At 63.9% G+C, this 18,272-nt stretch overlaps 1 protein-coding gene across 5 annotated transcripts; it reads right to left on the reverse strand.

The window, feature by feature from the left end:
* Window positions 1-613: 613 nt before the first annotated feature.
* Window positions 614-17,753, reverse strand: TMEM276 (transmembrane protein 276). Of its 5 annotated transcripts, none has more exons than XM_059995411.1 (4): window positions 14,682-15,260; window positions 5,827-6,065; window positions 4,991-5,202; window positions 614-3,424 (listed from the first exon to the last, which is right to left on the reverse strand). In XM_059995411.1, the coding sequence occupies exons 1-4, from the start codon at window positions 15,051-15,053 to the stop codon at window positions 3,033-3,035; spliced, it is 1,215 nt and encodes a 404-aa protein (XP_059851394.1). In that variant the 5' UTR covers window positions 15,054-15,260; the 3' UTR covers window positions 614-3,032. The 5 variants fall into 5 exon arrangements, with proteins under 5 accessions (XP_059851394.1, XP_059851395.1, XP_059851397.1 ...); XM_059995412.1 differs by lacking the exon at window positions 614-3,424 and adding an exon at window positions 3,806-4,562; XM_059995414.1 differs by lacking the exon at window positions 614-3,424 and adding an exon at window positions 4,393-4,575.
* Window positions 17,754-18,272: the final 519 nt, after the last annotated feature.

Genomic DNA, 18,272 nt, shown 5'->3' on the forward strand with positions numbered 1-18,272 from the left:
CTCCCCCTCCCTCTACCGTGGGGTCCCAGGAGACAGGACCGGAGGCTTGAAACCAAGGTGCTGCTTGGCAGGCAGGCTGGTGAGGTGCAAGGGGCACAGTGAGAGGCAGGGTGGGCATGGGGGAGCCGAGCCATGGAAACAGAGACTGTCTCAGCAGAACGGGTGAGACGGCACCTCCCCCGAGAGCCTTTCCCACTCCAGCACCAACATTCCCAGGACAGCCCAGGTCCTGGGGCCTGATCTCCCTTCAGAGAGGACCCAGCTTCTCTAGCCTTGGCCTCCCCACTGATCAGACAGGAATGTGCATATGAGGATGCCAGCAAGGGCTGAAGGCCTGGGGTGGGGAGGCCGCAGGCTCGGGGCCAGCAGCTGACCCCTGGCTGGGAGGCTATCAGAGCCCAGGGAAGCCCATCCACGAGGCTGTCTTCTTGTAAGGAAATACAAACGAAACTTGGTTTGGACCTTTTTAAAAACTGTAGTCACATACAGAAATATCCAAAGAGAACACAGACCACAAAAGCAACATAATGTTAAGTCGTTTCCGACAGCGGTAAAAACACCTCTTCACTCCTCTCTTTAAAAAATTATTTTTATTACTTTTGTAAATGTCTCACTTTGGGCGTACTGAGAGATGTAGTGCTTAAAGGGAAGTGTGGGGGTGAGAGAAGGGAAGGGGGGCTGGCTCGACCTGTGCCCTCAGGCCTCCCCCAACCCTCACCAGCTCAGGATGCCAAGGTGGACCGGGATCCTGGAGACAGACTGCTGGTGTCTTCTCCTTTCTTAAGACAGGACTGGGACATCCTCCAGTAAACCAGTGACTCCCAGTGAGATGACACAAGGAGGTTTATGGCGCCAGCCTCCAGCGATGGCCAAGAGCGCACTGCAAAGTCCCAGAAGTGCCTGGCTCCACCTGGCTGTGAGGCTCAGCTGCCCAGACGACTGTCACAGGGCGGGGCCGTATCGGTGGGTTAGCAGTCTCCTTGGGCCCCCCCAAACCCACCCACACCCCTACAGGGAGGGCCTTGCCTGGGTGCCAACCCACTCCCATGCACTCACTTGGGCATTTGGAACTCGAGGGCCATGTGCCCCCAGCTGTGTGTTCCAGCAGCTGGAACTCTGATCCTGGTGCCACAGAGCCCAGCCCCTCTGGTACCCACCCACCCCCACAACAGGTCTGCTAGCCCAGCCCTGGCTTTGCCCTTCTCCTGCCTGGCCCTCTGTGGCAGCCACACACCTTCACCTGCCCCACCCAGGAGAGCTGCCGGGGGCCCGCCCCTCTGCTTCCTCAGTCTCACACAAGCACCCAGGCACACACGGACCAGGCAAACCCACCCCTGCCCTGGCCCCGCTCACAATATGGTCACTTTGGAATCGACAGAGAGGGTGTCCATCCCCAAGAGACCCAACAGGGTGACAGGGCGCCATCCATGCACAGGAGACCTGGCCCGTGTTGACGTGAATGTCATCCTCTGCGCCCACAGGCAGGCAGGGGCAGCCCCTGAGGGCAGTGGGACAACACCAGGGTGTGCCTGGGTCAGATGCCCACAAGGATGGGCTGGGGCTGGGGTGGGGTCTTTCTTTGTGGAGGGCAAGCCAGGCTGAGTCGGCCTTGTAGGATGGGACCCCCGCCAGCCCCATGCGCTGGGTGGGGAAGAGGGGACCTGCCAGCCTGGGAGGGCTGCTTCGTCCACTAGGAACTGGCTGAGGCTCGAGCTGTACCCCATAGCTCCTTCACTCCCCTTCTCAGCTCCTCACCTCGAGGGCCAGGAGAGAAAGGAGCCCCCAGAGACAGGCCAGGGCGGCCCTGCCCACTGAGCCTGCAGGGCCTGGGCAATAGGGGGCCAGGCCAGCAGGGGCTGCTCTGAGCACGGGGTGGGCCTGGCTGGGGGCGAAGCAAACAGTTCTTTGGTATTGAAGCAACGAGAAACTATTGCAGAAGAGCCTTGTCTCCTAAGCAGGGCCCCGAGCTCTCCCTTTCCCAGTAGGCCCCAGGGTCCCGGGATCCCCAGGCAGGGCTCCTTCCCCCTGTGAGGCCTGCACTTGGGCCTGCTCACCGCAGCTCTGGGGCAGTATGCAGGACCTCGGGGGGCCCACCTCCCTCGGGTGAGAAACCACACTGCCCAGCGCTGACTTCCATGCAGAGCCCTGGATGCAGGGCCAGCAGCTGGTCCCTGAGAGCAGCACGGGGGCAGCTGGACCACTCAGACCCTCACAGCCAGGATTGCTCACCGCCGGCAGACCCCAGAACTCTCCTCACAGCCTAGGGACACTGAGTCCTTAAGGCTGGAGACAGAAGATAGATTCTCTCTTGCTAAATTTGCATAACTTGTACAAGAGCCTTGGCAAGGGTTTAATTTGTTCCCTGGGAAGAGACAGAAAATCACCCTGCGTTCCGAAAAGTCGCTGAGCCCTGGCGGCCAAGTCCTGCCTCCCTGGAGCAGCTGGGGGTGGGATGTGCTGGGCTAGAGAGAGCCCCGGCCCCGCCCGTTCCCCTGCCCAGGCCTGTGACAGAGGGGGCAGCAACTCCAAGTCTCTCCTGGGGCGGGGCACGTGAAGGTGCAGTCACAGGGATGGGCGGGCTCTGACCCTTGGCCAAACCGAAGACCCCGTTCTGTCCAATTACAGCCACGCCTTCCCCTCGAACAAAACAGAAAGTAGGAAACAAGGGTGCCTTTTTAATTGCAATCAAATATGCCGTCTGAGGTCAGCGCCCCCGAACCCGGCCCGGGGGCCGTGCGCAGCCCCATGTGTGGCCCAGAGCAGGCGTGTGGCCCGCTGCGCGGTAGGGGCCGGGGCCAGGCTGCCGTGCTGCGCCGCGCCCCTTGGGTCCCGGAGCAGCGTCTCCTCTGCGGTGGCCCGGCCTCCAGCGCCCGGGACAGGGGAGGTGGGGCAGAGGGCGAGGGGGGCGCTCCCACCTTCGCACACGCATGCAGACGTCCCAGTGTTCGCTTCTGTTCCTTCTCCTTGGCTGAGATGGGCGATGGCGCCGTGAGGCCGCTGCCGGGCAGGCGTGGGCAGTGCCACGGGGCTGCCTACTTCTGTATTTGGAACAGGAAGAGCCGCAGGTTGATGTTCTTGGCAGCCAGCAGCTTGTTGCACTCCACGGAGTCGACGATGGGCAGCGGCACGTAGTCCGTCTCGTTGCTCTCGTTGGTGAAGACAAAGTGGTAGATGACAGGGCTGATCTTCACGTCGTCGTACGGGCCCTTGAGCAGCAGGAAAGAGCACTCCAGGGGCGCCGTCACCTTGCTCTTGAGGAGGAGCTGGAAGGACAGCGTGCGCTTGCACGACAGGTTGGGGTTGCGCTCCGAGTCGTTCACGCGCGCCTTTAGGACCCACGTCTGGTTCAGCACCGTGAACCGCGGCGTCTCGTAGTACAGGCGCGTGATGAAGTCATCCGTGCGGTACGGCCGGAACTGGACCTCTGTGGAGACAGACAGGCCGGGGAGCCGGCGGTCAGAGCAGGCAGGGCCAGGGGCAGCGCCTTCCCAGCCGGCCGGGGACACGGGCTCGGCCAGGGAGGAAGGCAACTTACCAGGACACAGCGGGCTCTGCTTGGCACAAGGCAAATCAAACGCAATTATGGCAAACGGAGGCGCACGCAAGCTTTGGGGAAACAACTACGAACAGAAGTGACACGCGTTAGCGGCAGAGTCCAGAGGCTGCGAGAGGTGAACGGCCAGCCCCGCCTGACCCCCAGGTCAGGTGAGGCCTCCCTCCTCACCCTTCCCCAGGGCCCAGCAGAGGGAGAGGCCCCGCCCAGGGGGCCGGGGTAAGCAGACACACAGACAGGATGCAGTTCTGTGAACAAGTGTACTTTATTGGTTCCGATACAGAGCTGCCAGAAAAGCCGGCGGCCGGGCTGGTGTGTTGGGCCTCGAGGCAGAGTGCCATTGCGTGGCTGGAGCTGGGCTCTGCCGGCCAGCCGAAGGGCCCGTCGGTCAGTGGGCGACTGCCGTCACACAGTTCTCTCGGCAGAGCCCGTGGCCCACGGCTGGCGAGTCCCTCCACAGAGGCGGCCAGTCCTCCCTGCCCGGCCACGGCTGCAGTCACGACGCCTCGGTCCACCCAGACTCTCCAGGCCTGGCCTGGACTGTTTGTGACACAGTGCCCACCGGGGCAGCTGAGGCTACGACTGCCCAGCGGCCGCGGTCTTCTCGTGCTGAGACCCCGGCCTCCGCAGGCCCCCACCTATAGCCAGGCCCGGTCCAGGCGGCACAGTCTGACTGGCTGCCCGTGACTGCCCTTGGCGCTCAGAGCCGGCCGCCTGGTGTGGGCCGGGCAGCATAGGGCCAGAGTACCCCCGGCAGCTCCAGCGACAGCAGGGGCTTCTCGCTATTCTCTGTGTCTAGACCAGGCTCTGCTCCCCAGAGTGTCCAAAGGCAGTGGCGGCGGCCAGGAGAGCCCGAGAGATCCAGTGGGCCTGGGCGCAGTCCAGCCTGCCCATCCCTGGGCATCCACTCCCAGCAGTTTGAGTCGGGCACCCTCAGCTCGTTCTGGAGCCCTGGCCCTGACCATCTTCTCGCTGGCCTCAGGAAGCCCGTGGCCACTGCAGTAACCGCCTGCAGGTAGGACCTGCCATGACGAGTGCTCTTCTTGCCCCTGGCTCCGCAGGGCAGGCCCTCAGCTCCCAGAACCCCCCAAGACACGCCCACCTTCCAGTTAGACCCCAACTGTCCCAAGGCTGTGCAGCCCCACACGGTGAGGACACCACTTTGCTGGGGTAGCAGGGCCGGGGTGGGGAGGACAGGTGGGAAGGGCCTCTGTGAGAGCCATGCAGGTGCCCCCAGGGTCCTGCCCGGCCCCTCCCCGGCTCAGCCTCCAGCCCCTCTTCTCCCTTAGATGTCCTCCCATTCACCAGGAGCTTGTCCAGAGCCTGGCCATCTGGTGCAGCCTGTGCCACTGCCCAGACCCCATGGCTCCCCCGGCTCCCGGCCGCCGGCCCCACCCCCAGCCTGTGTGGCATGCAGCAGGCAGCAGGGCGCCTCACCTGTGTAGCCGATCTTCTCGAAGCTGAGCAGGCTAAAGATGCTGTTGTAGAGCTGCATCTCCTTGCGGTGGCTCTGGTCCATCTCGTCCAGGATCTCCATCAGCTCATTGCCCGTCTTGGTTGGGTGGGCACACGCGGCCTCGTGCACTGTCAGCTCGTGGAAGGGGCCGTGCCACGGGCAGCCGATGCGCTTGTACTTGCACTGCGTCACCCTGGAGAGGAGGTGAGCCCTGCGGTCACACCCGCGCCCCGTGGAAGGTGGCTGTGCCAGTGGGCCTCCAACCAGCCCTGCTCACACAGACTGCTCCCTGAAGGACATGTTGCCCACGTGCCGGCCCTCAGGAAGGGGTCAGAGTGCGTGAGAGCCTGAGAAGGAGCAGGGCATGTGTGAGCTGTGCGTGTGCACGCCCCCTGCACCCACTGCCATGGGGCCTCTCTCCACAACGGTCCTGGGCCCCGCGTGGCTTCACTCCAGGGGAGGCTCGGCAGCCTGGCCCCCTGGAGGGGGGGATTGGGGTGCTAGTGGCACCATCACGCTGTGCTCCCAGAGCCCCTGTGCTGGCCACACTTTCCTGGTCCGGGGACACCACGGACAGTCTCTAAGGAAGAAGCCACCACACAGCCACAAGGAACCCTGGAGGGTCAGGATAACGTTCAGACGCTTCCAGTTGCAGATCTAAGCCCCCGAGTCTGTGGAGCCTCCCGCCCGCCCCCTCCATGGCCTGGGACCTGAGCAGCTTTGCACTAACCCGGCCCTGTGAGGTCGCCACCGGGTGGCGTGTGTGGAGCCGAGCCCCCGGCGGCAGGCAGGCCGGCCAGGCGGCCCAGGTGCTTACCTGTCCTGGCACTCCTCTTTCTGGTGCCTCTCCAGGAGGGAGCGGGGGAACTGGCACAGGCAGAAGCCACACTCAGAGGGCAGCTCGCTCACGGCCTTCTCCACGGCCAGGTTGCGGCAGCAGAGGCTCTTACTGATCTCGCAACGACAGTTGGGGCACGTGGCTTGCTCCTCCTTCAGCCGGGCATCTGCTAGTAGGTGGATAAAACAGCCAGCGCACATCAAGTGCCCATTAGTACACTGCGGAGAAGGAAAGGGAGATGAAGCTCACGGACCTGCAGGGCCGCGCAGACGCGCGCCCGCCCCACTGCCGGCCCCTCCCAGGGGCTGCGGTGCAGGGGCCACGGGCAGGCTGCTGCCCGACAAGCACAGGCTGCCACTCCCACTCCCGAGGGAGGGCCAGGCTGTCCTCCCGGAGCCCTGTGCACGCGGCCAGCAGGGTCCCCATGGAGAGGGCGGGTCTCGAGGTGGCCCTCATTGGCAGCAGAGGTTCGGGCTCTTCACTGCGGTGGCCCACCGGCGGGCACTGGGTGGGCCACGCGGGGGCTTTCCCCATCCAGGGGCTGGAGACTGTCCCCAAAGTCCACCACAGGGCCTGATTCAGGGACGCCCACGGAACACGGGCTCTCGGCCAGCTGCCCATGCCGAGGCAGCTGCACCCTCAGCCTGGCCCCGCCACTCTCGCCTCCTGGGCCCGCAAAGGTGAGCAGGCAGCTGCCACCCACCCAGCGGGGCTGGCTACCTGGAGGGGACCTTCCCAAGGACCGGTGGCACAGAGCCGTGGTGGGCGGGGAGGCCCACTTGGCCCAGGACAGGGCACGTGGGCAGCGTGCGCCCGCAGGAGCGTTGCTGGCTTTGGGCCTAGGAGCCAGGCCCCTCCCTGGCTGAGCCTGTGGATCCAAGGAACAGACGACACCGTGGGCGACCTGCCCCTCCCTGCCGGGGGTCCTGGCGTGTGGACAGTGGGCTGCCGGCTCAGCTACCTCGGCTCTCTCACTGGCTCCACACACCTCCTGAGCACCCACTTGGTGCCCTTGAGACACGTGGCAGGCTATGGGCCTGGGCCTGCAGGGGCGCACGGGGTTGGGGGAGGAGAGGCCCACACGGGAACCGGAGGTGCAAGAGCAGACAAGCTGTGTCCTCCAGGGCAGACACGGCAGCCTTGGAGCCCGGGGAACACTGGTAGGAGTGTGGGCCCCCCGCCGAGGGCACCTATCTCCATTGGGAGATGCCCAGTGGCTGAGGGCAAGTGGGCAGGCAGTGCTTCCACAGGCTTCCTTGGGGCCCAGGACCCTTTTGCGACTGGGATCCAGTGTGGTAGAGGGACTCACATGGCCACCGCCAAGCCACGCCTGCACACGATGGGGTCCTCGGTAAACACCAGGGGTCCGTGCACCCTGAGCTGAGGGCTGCAAGAGGCTGAGTGAACTCTCAGCGCCTGCGGGTCGTGCTTGGGGTCCAGTGGGTGATGGGACCTATGTGCTGAGGACCAGTGGTGGGGCCGGGGACAAAGGCCCCAGTCAGGATCCAGGTCACACAAACACCCTAGATCGGCTGCACTCACATCTTAATTTCTAAGTCAGGTCAAAAGTTAAGATGTGCGAGACGAGGAGGGGACTGGCGAGGGCCGGCCAGCACTGCTCTGGACACACAGCCTGGCTGGGGGTTGTGGAGCGAGGCTGGTCCCGAGAGCGGCCAGGGAGGAAAAGCAGTCTGCCCCGTCCACTGCCCGGGGTCAGCGGAGAAGCCAGAGACGCGATGAGTGGAGAGGGTGGGGGGACACGGCACCATAGGCTGCTGCCACCCTGTAGGAAGCCCAGACCAAGAGCCCAGGTCACATGTGTTCTCAAAGCCCCGCCAAGGGCCTGAGCCCAAGAGGGCCTGGCTTCACCGTGCCACAGCCCCAGGGAGAGGATCGCTATGGCTTCTAGAAGGCAGAGAGGAAGCACTCAGTCACAGGAGGAAGAAGCTGCAGGGCCCCCGGAAGTGAGGCCAGACAAGGCAGCACTGGGCTTGCTGAAGTCCCAGCCGCTGCCTAGCACCCCAGGGAAGAAGCCAGGAAGGCCTGGGGACCCCACACTACAGTGTGGCCAGCTCTAGTTCTACATGCCCCAAGGCAGGGCCCACGGCCTCATCAGAGAGCAACAGCCACTGCTGGGCCCAACTCAGCTGGCTTCTCCTGTCTCTGGTGGCCCAGCCAGGGCGTGGGCCTGCAGGCGAGACTCGGGATGGAGTCCTGGGACGTCCTGAGGGACCCGAGGCTGCCAACTGTGTGACTGCTCACTCCCAGCGCTGCCCTGAAAGCCCACTGCTCTGGAGCAGAGGGTGTGACCTGCGCACCCCCCTGGCAGGCCTTTCCTCAGAACCTGGGGGCCGCAGGAGTTCCCAGCCTCCAGGGCCAGTCCCCACCCCACACCCCCAGAGCCTCCAGACCCAACACAGGCTCAGGTACTAGGGCACCTGCCCTCTGTTGGGCTCTGGGGAGGCGGGGGCACTGCCCCTCCAGCCCTAACAGCTCAGCTCTGAATCGGAATGCGGCTAACCAGCAAGACGCCCCAAGTGCTGCCGGCCTGCCAAGGGACAAGCCAACGTCCACACGTGGCTAGTCCCTTACCGGCTGCCCAAGGTACGCTCTCTCGGTGGACCCAGGTGGCCAGCCTTGGCCCCAGCACCTACCCAGCCCAGGCAGTCTGTCCACAGCAGGAGAGTCACCGTGCTCCAGAGCCCTCCCCACCAGCCAGGCTCCCCCTCGGCCTCCAGAGCAAGACCCAACTCTGCACGCAGGCCTGGCCCAGGGCCTCTGCGGTGGTCGGGCTGGACTGTACCTGCCCCATTTTGCCCATCCAGAAGCTGGGCCCCAGAGGGCTCAGCACAGCGTTGGCCATACGCCAAGCCTCTGACAGACAGCACAAGCCAGGGCAGTCAGAGTGCCCCACGCTACGTGCCAGGGCCAAGCCCCAGAGAGCTTGGGCAGTTCCAAGGAGCAGTTCCTGCAGTGCCCAGGATGGGCTGCCTTCCCACCACCTGCCAGGAAGACCCTAGAGACAGGGAGGGCTACGGAGGGGGCTCCACGACGCAGGACCTTGTAGGGCCTCCCAGGCCCTCCCAGGACAGATGCTGGCCAGATCCCACAGGTCACCAGCAGTATGCTCTGAGGCTGGTCACATCCTCTTCCGGGCCTCAATTTTCTCAGGCACAAAAGACAACAGGGGGCGGGGAGGTACTTCCCTGATAGCACAGTGGATAAGACTCCGCGCTCCCAACGCAGGGAGCCTGGGTCAGGGAACTAGATCCCACATGCATGCTGCAACTAAGAGTTCGCATGCCACAGCAAAGGAGACTGTGAGCTGCAACTAAGGAGCCCACGTGCTTCAACTAAGGAGCTGGCGAGCCACAACTAAGGAGCCCACAAACCACAACTAAGGACACGCCTGCCACAACTAAGACCCAGCCCAACCAAATTAAAAAAAAAAAAAAAAAAAAGACAACAAGGGGACTTCCCTGGCGGTCCAGTGGTTAAGACTCCGCGCTTCTACTGCAGGGAGCACGGGTTCGAACCCTGGTCGGGGAACTAAGATTCTGCATGCCACACAGTGCAGCTGAAAAAAAAAAAAAGGCAACAGGGACAGGACTGGCCTTATTACGCACTGAAGAGGTAGGATAGGACCACAAGTGCGACACGCAGTGCCCAGAGAACTAATGCCTGGCACCACACTCATCACCCAGCAGAACCCAGCTAGCCCCTCACGCAGCCCCTGCCCGGAAGCCGCAGGAAGGACTCCAGGCACAAGCCTGTGGTTTCAGCAAAACCCCCTCCCTCTCTCAACCCGGGGTTCCCCAACCCCACCAAGTTGTGCCCCAGCCCAAGCCCCTCTGCAATGGCCCAAAAGTGGGCATTTGTCCCTGCCCCTAGGACATCGCCCAGCAGCCCCTCCCCCTGCCTGCCCAGTGCACCCAGGCCATGCAGGCTGGGGCCTCTATCTGAACCAGCTTCCCCCTGGGGGAGCTGAAGGAACTGTCCGGACTCTTGAGGAGGAGCCCTGGCCCCTGGGCCTTGGGACAAAAGCAGGTCTTAGAAAATGGCCCCCAGCTTCTGGGGGCCAAGTCCTCAATCAGTAGGCCTTTTAGGCCTGGAGTCCACAGTCCCCTCAAACCCTGGGGTGCCCCCCAACTCCGCTCTTTACCACTAAAGGAAGGCTCAGCACCCAGACTCATGTGAGCAGCCCCATCTCCAAAGCACAGCGGAGGGTACCCACCCCCAAAGTGCCCCTCGGCCCAGCTGGAGGCCCCCCTTCACCAGGCCCAGCAGGGCCTCACGGCACCCCACACACCCCTGCACACTCGGCCTGAGGTTTCCTTGACCTCTTCCGTCAAGGGGCCCGGAAGGGACCATGCAGGGTCTGAGACACACAAGTGTCTCAGGGGAAGCCAGGACTGCAACCTTCCACCAGGTTTTGGGTTTGAAGTTCTGGGCCAGCAGTTCCTGATGTCACAGCACCCCGAGACTCGGGGACTTGGGTGGGGGCCGTCAAACCTGCAGCCAGGCTCTTGCTCAGAGCCCAGGTGCTGCCTGGATCAAAAGGTAACTCAAGTGACAAACCACCACTACAAAAAGCACAATTTCGCATCTAGTCAGAGACCAGAAGCGTGCTCTTCCCTCTGCCCTTGTCTTGGATAGCTAAGCAGATATATTTTCAAAGCTTTTTTCTCAAAGCATGAGCCAGTCATAGTCTTGGAGCTGGGGAAGAGGGTCCCAGGCCATGTGGGTGGGCAGCCCCATTGGAGATTCCTTAAACATCACCTTGAACAGAGTCTGCAGCACCAGGCAGGTCGACAGATGCCAAGACGGCGCACTTGGAAGCTCCCCAAGGCGGGCACCCACATTGGCCAGGACGCAAGCAGAGGTGGAGCCACCCCTGCTTCCTGGGCCTTTTACCCACATGGCTGCCAACGAGCTAACCAAGCCAAGTGGGCTGAGCCGAGTCCTGGCGGGGACAGGAAGCGCAGCAGGACACCCTCAATCCTCCCACAGGACAGATGGTGTCAAGTGCCCAGGCAGGTGGGATGGGACAGGCGTCCTGTAGCAGGGAGAGGAGACGACTTCGGTGCAGGGGTGCTGCCTCAGTGGGGCCCACGAGGAGCAGGAGTGGGCAGGGGCAGGGACAGGAGAGAGCACCCAGGCAGCAGGGGCAGGAGAGCAATGGGCTGAAGGGGCGGGGCTCAGGTCTGAGGCAGGAGCAGTGGGCACAGGAGCCAGAGGCCAGTTGGTACCACATACTGTGACGAAGACCCCCTGCCTACTGCTCCACCCCAGCGGGGGTCACAGGAGCCTTCCTGGCTGAGAACCAAGTCGGGGTGGGAGAGCTCTACGGCCCCTCCCTCCAGATGTTGGTCTGCGGCTCAGGGCCTCAGCTGACACGAGCGGGGTCAGGGCCAGGTCCACCTTGTGTGAGGGGCTAGAGGAGAGTCCCAGATGGGGTCAGGGATCAGGCTGCGGCTGCAACGATCCAGGCACCACCCACTGAGGCTGTGTTTCCCCCAAAGAAAGCAGAGGACCCAGCTCACATCGCCCTGGGGCCACAGGGCTGCATTCAGAGCAGGTGCCAGCACAGCTGCCCGCTGCCGGCTCCAACACAGAGCTCCTATGTGCACGTCACTGCTGCATCCCCGGCCCTCCTACCCCTAGCTGGCTGCCCGCTGCCGTGCCCACCCAGGACCCTAGAAGGTGGCTGCACGCCTTGTCAGGCCAGTCACCAAGAATACACCTAACACCCACACGGAGAACATCAAAGCCAGCACCTGCCATACCAGTTGTAGCCCAGCCCTGACCTGACCTGACCTGACCTAACGCAGGTCACGGCGAGAACCATTTGCACGAGGGCCCTGGTCTGACACCAGAGCAAGAATCCCGACCCAGGTGGTGTGATGTACTGGACCCATGGCGGAGCCGACGCTGTGGGGCTCAGATCAGGGAGCAGGCGACCAAGCCTAGCCGTGCAGCCCGTGTCTGCTCTCACCACCACCCAGGCTTCCCCAGAGGCACAGAGGCAGGGGCTGGTAGCCGGAGAGCAAGCTCTCGAGTTACTGCGTACCCAGCCACATCCAGAGGCCCATGGAGATGCTCCTGTGGCCCCAGTGCCAGGCACAGCGTGCAGGGCTCAGCACGGTCACTGGCTCTTCTCCTCACCCCAGAACTGGGTACCATCTGAAACAGCCCTCAGATGCGGAGCACTGCCGGTGCTTGCCCCGAACCACGTATCCTGGTGGGGTCAGGCAAAACGTTGCCTATAGGAACAGAGAGCAAAACATACCACATGCCTGAAGCAGGTCCACCAGAGACAGCCCGTCAACGTGACTCACCAAAGAAGGCCAGCAGAAGCGGAGGGGCTGAGCCCAGGCCCAGAAGCGTTGGCGAGCAGTGGGCCCCAACCAGGGGCACACAGAGCTCTGCGTCCTCATTTCAAGGCAGCTCATGTGGAACCTGTGCTGTCCTTGACCAAATCATCCTGAGAGCAAACCCAGCTCTGATGCCAACCAGGCAATGGGGTGGGCCTCCGGGCCCATCTCGATCCCCCCCCCCAATAAATGTCCCCATGCAGGGTGGCTGTGAGGGTAATGCGGACCACTGCACACAGCAAGGAGCCACCAAGAAGCCTTCCCTCGGGCACCTCACACCCCAGGCTCCAGGGTGGGCACGGCTGTGCATCCATGCCCCATGGGCCCCCATCACACGGCAGGTCTTCCAGCAGCCAAAGCGAGTTCTGACCCGTGGCAGGGTTCCAGCCAACCCTTTTAGGGCCAAGGGCTCTCCCACTGATCACACGCTCTAAAGCTTTCTCCCAGCCTCTAGAGATGAGAGGGAATCAACTCCCTGCCAAGGCCCGGGTGTCACTTGGGAAGAATGAAGGTGGGGCAGAGGGCTTGTACCAAAACCCACAGCTCAGCATTGGTGGGCCCTCCTCACTCAGCGGGCCCGTTCCCAGGGAAGCCACTGGGCAGAGTCCACTAGGCCATAGGGAAGGCCACCGGCCAGGTGGCCCAGAGCCTTCATTCCCCATCAGAGCTGCTCAGCCACCTGCCTCCTGCCGGCCCAGAGCTCAGCTACCAGCACGGTGCGGACTGGTTTGAAGCAGCCAAGCTCAGAGGCCCGGTCACCAGGGGCTCCGGCCAGAGGCAGAAATGCAGCTCTCTGTGCTGAGTGGACCCAGAGCTGGTACCACATGGCCGGTTTTCATGCCAGGTCCATCTCCAGCCCACTCACACGAAGAGAGATGAGGAACCCCTTAATCCCCCTGGGACCCCCCCCACCATTGGCTTGGCTTCCTAGACTCCCACTCAAGGCCCAAGGAAGGAAGAGTGCTTTTGGGAGGATCAAAAGGTCGTGGGCAAGCCAAAGAGGCCAGAGAAAGGACAAGTCCTGAGGTGCACTCCCAAGGCTGAGGCGGTTATGAGAAGCGCTACCCCAATTTGCACTGGGCCAGGAGGCCTGTGGTACTCCTGAGCTAGGGCCTCCAGCCAGGAACTTCCCAAAGCCCAGGAGGGTGGGTTGAAAGGCAGTGTCCTCTCCCCAAGGAACTCAACCCACTTCCCCACCAATGCCTCTTCTCCCTCCGTCACCCAGGCACACTGGGATCCTCCAAAGGAAACTCATGCTACAGCGGGAAGGATTTGGAGATCCAGAGGTTGGGGAAACGGCAATTCAGAATAGCCTGCCCTGTTTACTACAAAAATGGCCCTCGCACCACAGCCCTCACTCTGAGCATAAGCACGGGGACAAGGCCCATCGGCCATATCCAGCTCCAGTAAATGCAAAGAAAGGTGACAGGGTACCTGTTTCATTCCTCAAAGGGGCTGGGGGTGTGGGGGTAATCAGAGATGGGGGTTGACGTGCAGAGAGACACACAACGGAGAAAGCAGAACGCTGCGCAGTGACCCTGGGACCAGAGTGTGACCCTGCTGCTACGGGGTGCACGAGTGAGACCCCCTGGGCTAAGTACCCTCTCTGGCAGCCCTGAGCGGGTTAAGGACTCTTGAGTCCGGCCACCAGGCTGGCTCTTCAGACAGAAGGGAAGAGGACAGACCTCCTGGAGCACCAGTAGCCTAGGAAGCCAGACCTGGTGTGGGTGAGGTGGGATGTGGTAGGAGCCCAGCCTGAGGCACAGCACGTCCAGAAAGCACTGGATTGGGCGGGGGTGGGGGCTGGGACTGGAGAAAAGACCCAGGCTGTGGGGCTTGATGTGGGCAGTTCATCCAGACCAGGAATGAGGGGAAGGGGTGGGGGAGGGCAAAGAGGTGAGCCCCTCCCTTCTCAACTTTCTTCCAAAAAGAAGTGACAAGGGAAGGGGATTCTTCCACACCAAAGGGTAAAGGGATACGGGACGAGCATGAGGACAGGTTTTGGGGGGGCGGGTGTCTGCAAAAGAACTGAGAAGAAACACTTGAGGAAGAGCAAAGACCAGGGACCCCCGGAGCCCAGGGAGCTCAGGGCTGCGCGGAGCAGGCTCAGAAGTGGGGAGGAGCACGGGTATCTGTCGCCAGCTTTCTCTGGGGTCAGCTTGAGGTTGGGCTGAGGAGTGCTGAGAAAGGGGCAACAGGGGAACCTGGAAAGAAAAGGGGCGTCCAAGTGGGAGACAGGAGATTCCCATCAGGAAATAAGGGCAGTCACAACGAGAAAAAAAGGAGGTTCAGAGCAGGAAACAGGAAAGTTCCCAGAGAACGAGAATGAGGAGCTTCCGAACAGGCGCCAGAGTCCCACCTCTGGGCCCCAGGGCTCGGGCCTGGCCTCCGAGGAGACGCGGTGCCGGGGGCCGGTCGCGGCGGGGCTGGAGCCGAGCCGGGTCTGGCCGGCGGCCCTACCTGGTACACGGAGGCCTTGGGCAGGTCCAGGCAGACCGTGCAGCACAGAACCGAGTAGAGCCGCTCCTCCAGCTTCCCGCTGCCCGCCGCCGCCGCCGCCGCCGCCGCCTCGGCCGTCTCGGCCGCCCGTAGCCGCTTCTTGGGCGGCGCATCGGAGTCGCCCGCCGCCTCCTGCAGCTGCCGGGCGCCGGCCAGGCCCGCCTCGTCTGGGATCCCGGGCCCCGCCGCCTCGCCCAGCGCCGCCGCCGGCCCCGCAGACGCTCCGGCCCCGGCCCCGACCCCGACCCCGGCCCCGGCCCCGACCCCGGCCGGCACGGCACCGGCAGGCCCCGCGGCCGGGCCGCCCCCGCCGGCCTCCTCGGCGCCGGACATCGCGGCCGGCCGGCCCGGCGGGCGGGTGCCGGCGCGCTCCCGCGGCTAGAGGTTAGGGGCGCCGCGCGCTCCCTCCGCCCTCTCGCCGCCGCCGCCGCCGCCGCGACCCCGCAGCCCCGCTCCCTGCGCCGCCGCCTCAGTGGGTTCGGCCCGCGCGTCGCCCCGCAGCCGCCGCGGCCACCGACCCCGGCGCGGCCGCCATCTTTGTTTTCCCTGTACGCTCCCCCACCCCGCCGCCGCCTACGCCCCCTTGTTCTCTCAGTCACGTGAGCGGAGCGAGGCCAATGGGAGGGCCGCTCGGGGAGACAGCGCGACGGCCAGAACCAATGGGCACACGAGGGCCCGCCCCTGCATAAGGTGGGCGGGGCCCCGGGCGACCCGCTGAGGGGCGATGTTTGGGGCCCGAAGAGTCTTGGCGTCAGGGCTGAGCGCGGTGCTTCCCGCCAGTCCGGCCCGGGACCACACGCCTTGGGTGCCCCGGAACGGAGGGCAACCTTGGACCCCCACGTCCAGATGTGCCTGCGCCTTTGTCCCCGGACGCCCAGGCTAGCGTGCGCGGGGCTCTGGCCTGGCTGGCCGGAGCGAGAAACTGCCGGCCACCTCTCCCCTCCTGTGCGGGAAGAGATGTGCTTCCACAGGACGCGAGTGCAGGGACTCCCCAAGGGAGGACTCTGGACCCGGAATCTAACCCACTGCTCTGCCCGATCCCGTTTCATAACCCTGGGGTTGGGAGCTGAAGAGGCGTCCGCTGAGGAAAGCGAGGGTCTTAGGAAATCAGGACTTGCCTTGCACAGGCCGGTGGGCAAACGGGTAGAGGTCGAGTCAGCCCTGGGAGGGGATGTACATTTCTGGGAACAGCTGTGGTGCGGCCCTCCCCTGCCCCCACCCCAGCCGGCGGCCGGTTAAGGTCACCGCCCCATAGGGCCACCAGCCAGACCTTGCAAGGATACTCAGAACTCCACCGTGTTCCAGGAGGGCAAGGGCTCCTGTATCTTCTCAGTCCAGGGGTCCTCCTTACAAAGGTGCCGGCAGGCCAAGTTGAGTGAGGCCCCCAGGGCTGGTTCCAGCACATTGCCTTCCTTTGCTCAGGGAAACCAGTTGCTGCCCTGGGAGCCTTAGGAAGCTCACTGGAGGCCCTCTCAATCCGACTCAAGAATAGGCAGAGTCCATATTCCTGCTAAATCCCTAAGGTTTATTGGAGACCAAGCCTCTCTCTGGATCCACAACTATGGCCCGCCCAGAATCAGGCCCCGAAACATGCCCGGGACCCAGTCCCCCTCATTTTGGTCTAGGCAAGTCCTCACACTGCGCTAGAGAAGGAGATAGTACCCAGACTCTGCCCCCTTACCAGTCACTCTGCAGCAAGCTGGCTTCGGTTGAAGGAGAGTCTCTCCCTAGAGGAGGAGGCCCTAGGAGCAGGACCATGAGGGGAAAGTGGTAGCCAGGGCAGAAGCCTCGCCTTGCTGTCCCCAACCATCACCCCCACTGCAGGCGCTGTGTGTGCAGGGCCCTGTGGTAGGCCCAGCTGCCTCCGGCCAGGGCCCAGCGACAGACGTCCTCCTTTGGCAGCAGCAGCAGTCTGTCCTCCTCCAGCCGGCTCAGGAGGCCTGCGGCGCCGAGCATCACCCCCCCCAACATTCCATAAGTGTTGGTCGTGAAAACAGCCACAATGAGGATGGTCACTGCGACCACCAGCACCACTGCCTGCCCAGCCACAGAGCGGCCCTCAGCACCAAGGTGCTCACCAGCCACTGCCAGGACCATGCCTCCTCCCAGGAGCAGGTTGGCGGAGGAGCAGTCCCCATTCACCCAGTGGAAATCGAAGGCCAGGAGGGGCAGGCCAATGACAGTGGCCACCCAGGCTCCAGCAAGACAGTCTTCATCTGTGCCCAGCCCTGGGGCCAGCATGGTGGCAGCAGCCAGGGCCTGGAGCAGGAAGCCAGCAGCGGCCCCTCGATTTGCCTGTCAACACAGGGAAGGGAGATGTGGGGAAAAGAGGCCAGGACCTCCCTTTAAACAGGGAAGGGTCTGAAGGTCTCACAGAAGTCGGGCCCCCACACTTACCTCCCACCACCCTCTAGGGATTTGGGAGTGGGCTATGCCCCTGACCGGCCCCAGTGTACTCACCTGGGCGGTGCTCAGGGCTGCATACAGAGACACCGATCCCAGCGCCAGGTGGGACAGGGCGGAGCTCCACTCGCGCCCTGGCCTGGGGGCCATGACACGTCGGGCGGTAGTGAGTCTGAGGGAACGGGAAAAGGATCCTCAACTTTGGAGAAGAACGTAGAAGCCGGCGACAGGGGGCCCTAAGGGTGTCTCTCCAGGATTCCCAGGTTCCAGAACCCCATTTCTAAATATTGTTATGGGCTCATCCGAAACTCACAGGAGCCCTGAGGCCACTGGACACAACCTTTGGGGAAGAAGAACCTAAATCCGCCGGGAAAAGACGGCGCGGGGCCTAGACTGGGTGGGCGTTAGCTCTGGCGTCCTGGAACCCAAGTCGGCGCAGGGCCTGGGGGAGAGGGGCGCAGGGCCCCACGCTCGGGGAGCCGCCGTCCTCGGAACCCGGCCCGGAAAGAGCGACGGCGCAGGCACTCAGAGACCGCTGAGCTGCGCGACGCCGGCGCAGCGGCGAGCGGAGGCCCAAATCAGCCCACCGCGCCGCCCTCTGGCTGCCGCTCCGCCTCCCGCGCCGGGTGTGCGACGGCCCCGCGCCAACCAACGAGAGGAGCGGAGGCTAGAGCGGCCGGAGGGGGGGCGGGGCCGGGGCGTCGCGGGCGTGGAGGAGAGCTAGACTGGGTTGTAAGAGTGGGCGGGGCTAGGAGAAGGGGTCTCTGCTTGGTACTGGACGCACACGCCCGCTGGTTTGGGGGAAGGGAAGGGGCTCGAGGAAGGAGCCGTGAGGGGAGGGGCAGTGAGAGGTGGGGTTGGAGGAAGGGGCGGGTCGGAGTTGGAGGAAGGGGCGATGAGGGGAAGGGCCGAGGAAAGGGTGGCGAGAGGAGGGGTTTCTAGGGGAGGGGCTGAGGAAGGAGTGGTGAGGGAGGGGTCGGGGAGGGGGAGAGGGATTGGAGGAAGCTGCGGTGAGGAGCGGGGCATTGAGGGGAGGGGTTGGAAGAAGGGGCCGAGGAGGACGTAGGGCGGAGTTGGAGGAAGGGGCGGTAAGGAGAGGGGCTGAGGAGGGGGCGGGGCCGAGGAAGGGTATTGAGGGGAGGGGAGGGC

The sequence above is a fragment of the Delphinus delphis genome, chromosome 17 (assembly GCF_949987515.2).
Source record: "Delphinus delphis chromosome 17, mDelDel1.2, whole genome shotgun sequence".
NCBI classification, from domain to species: Eukaryota; Metazoa; Chordata; class Mammalia; order Artiodactyla; family Delphinidae; genus Delphinus; species Delphinus delphis.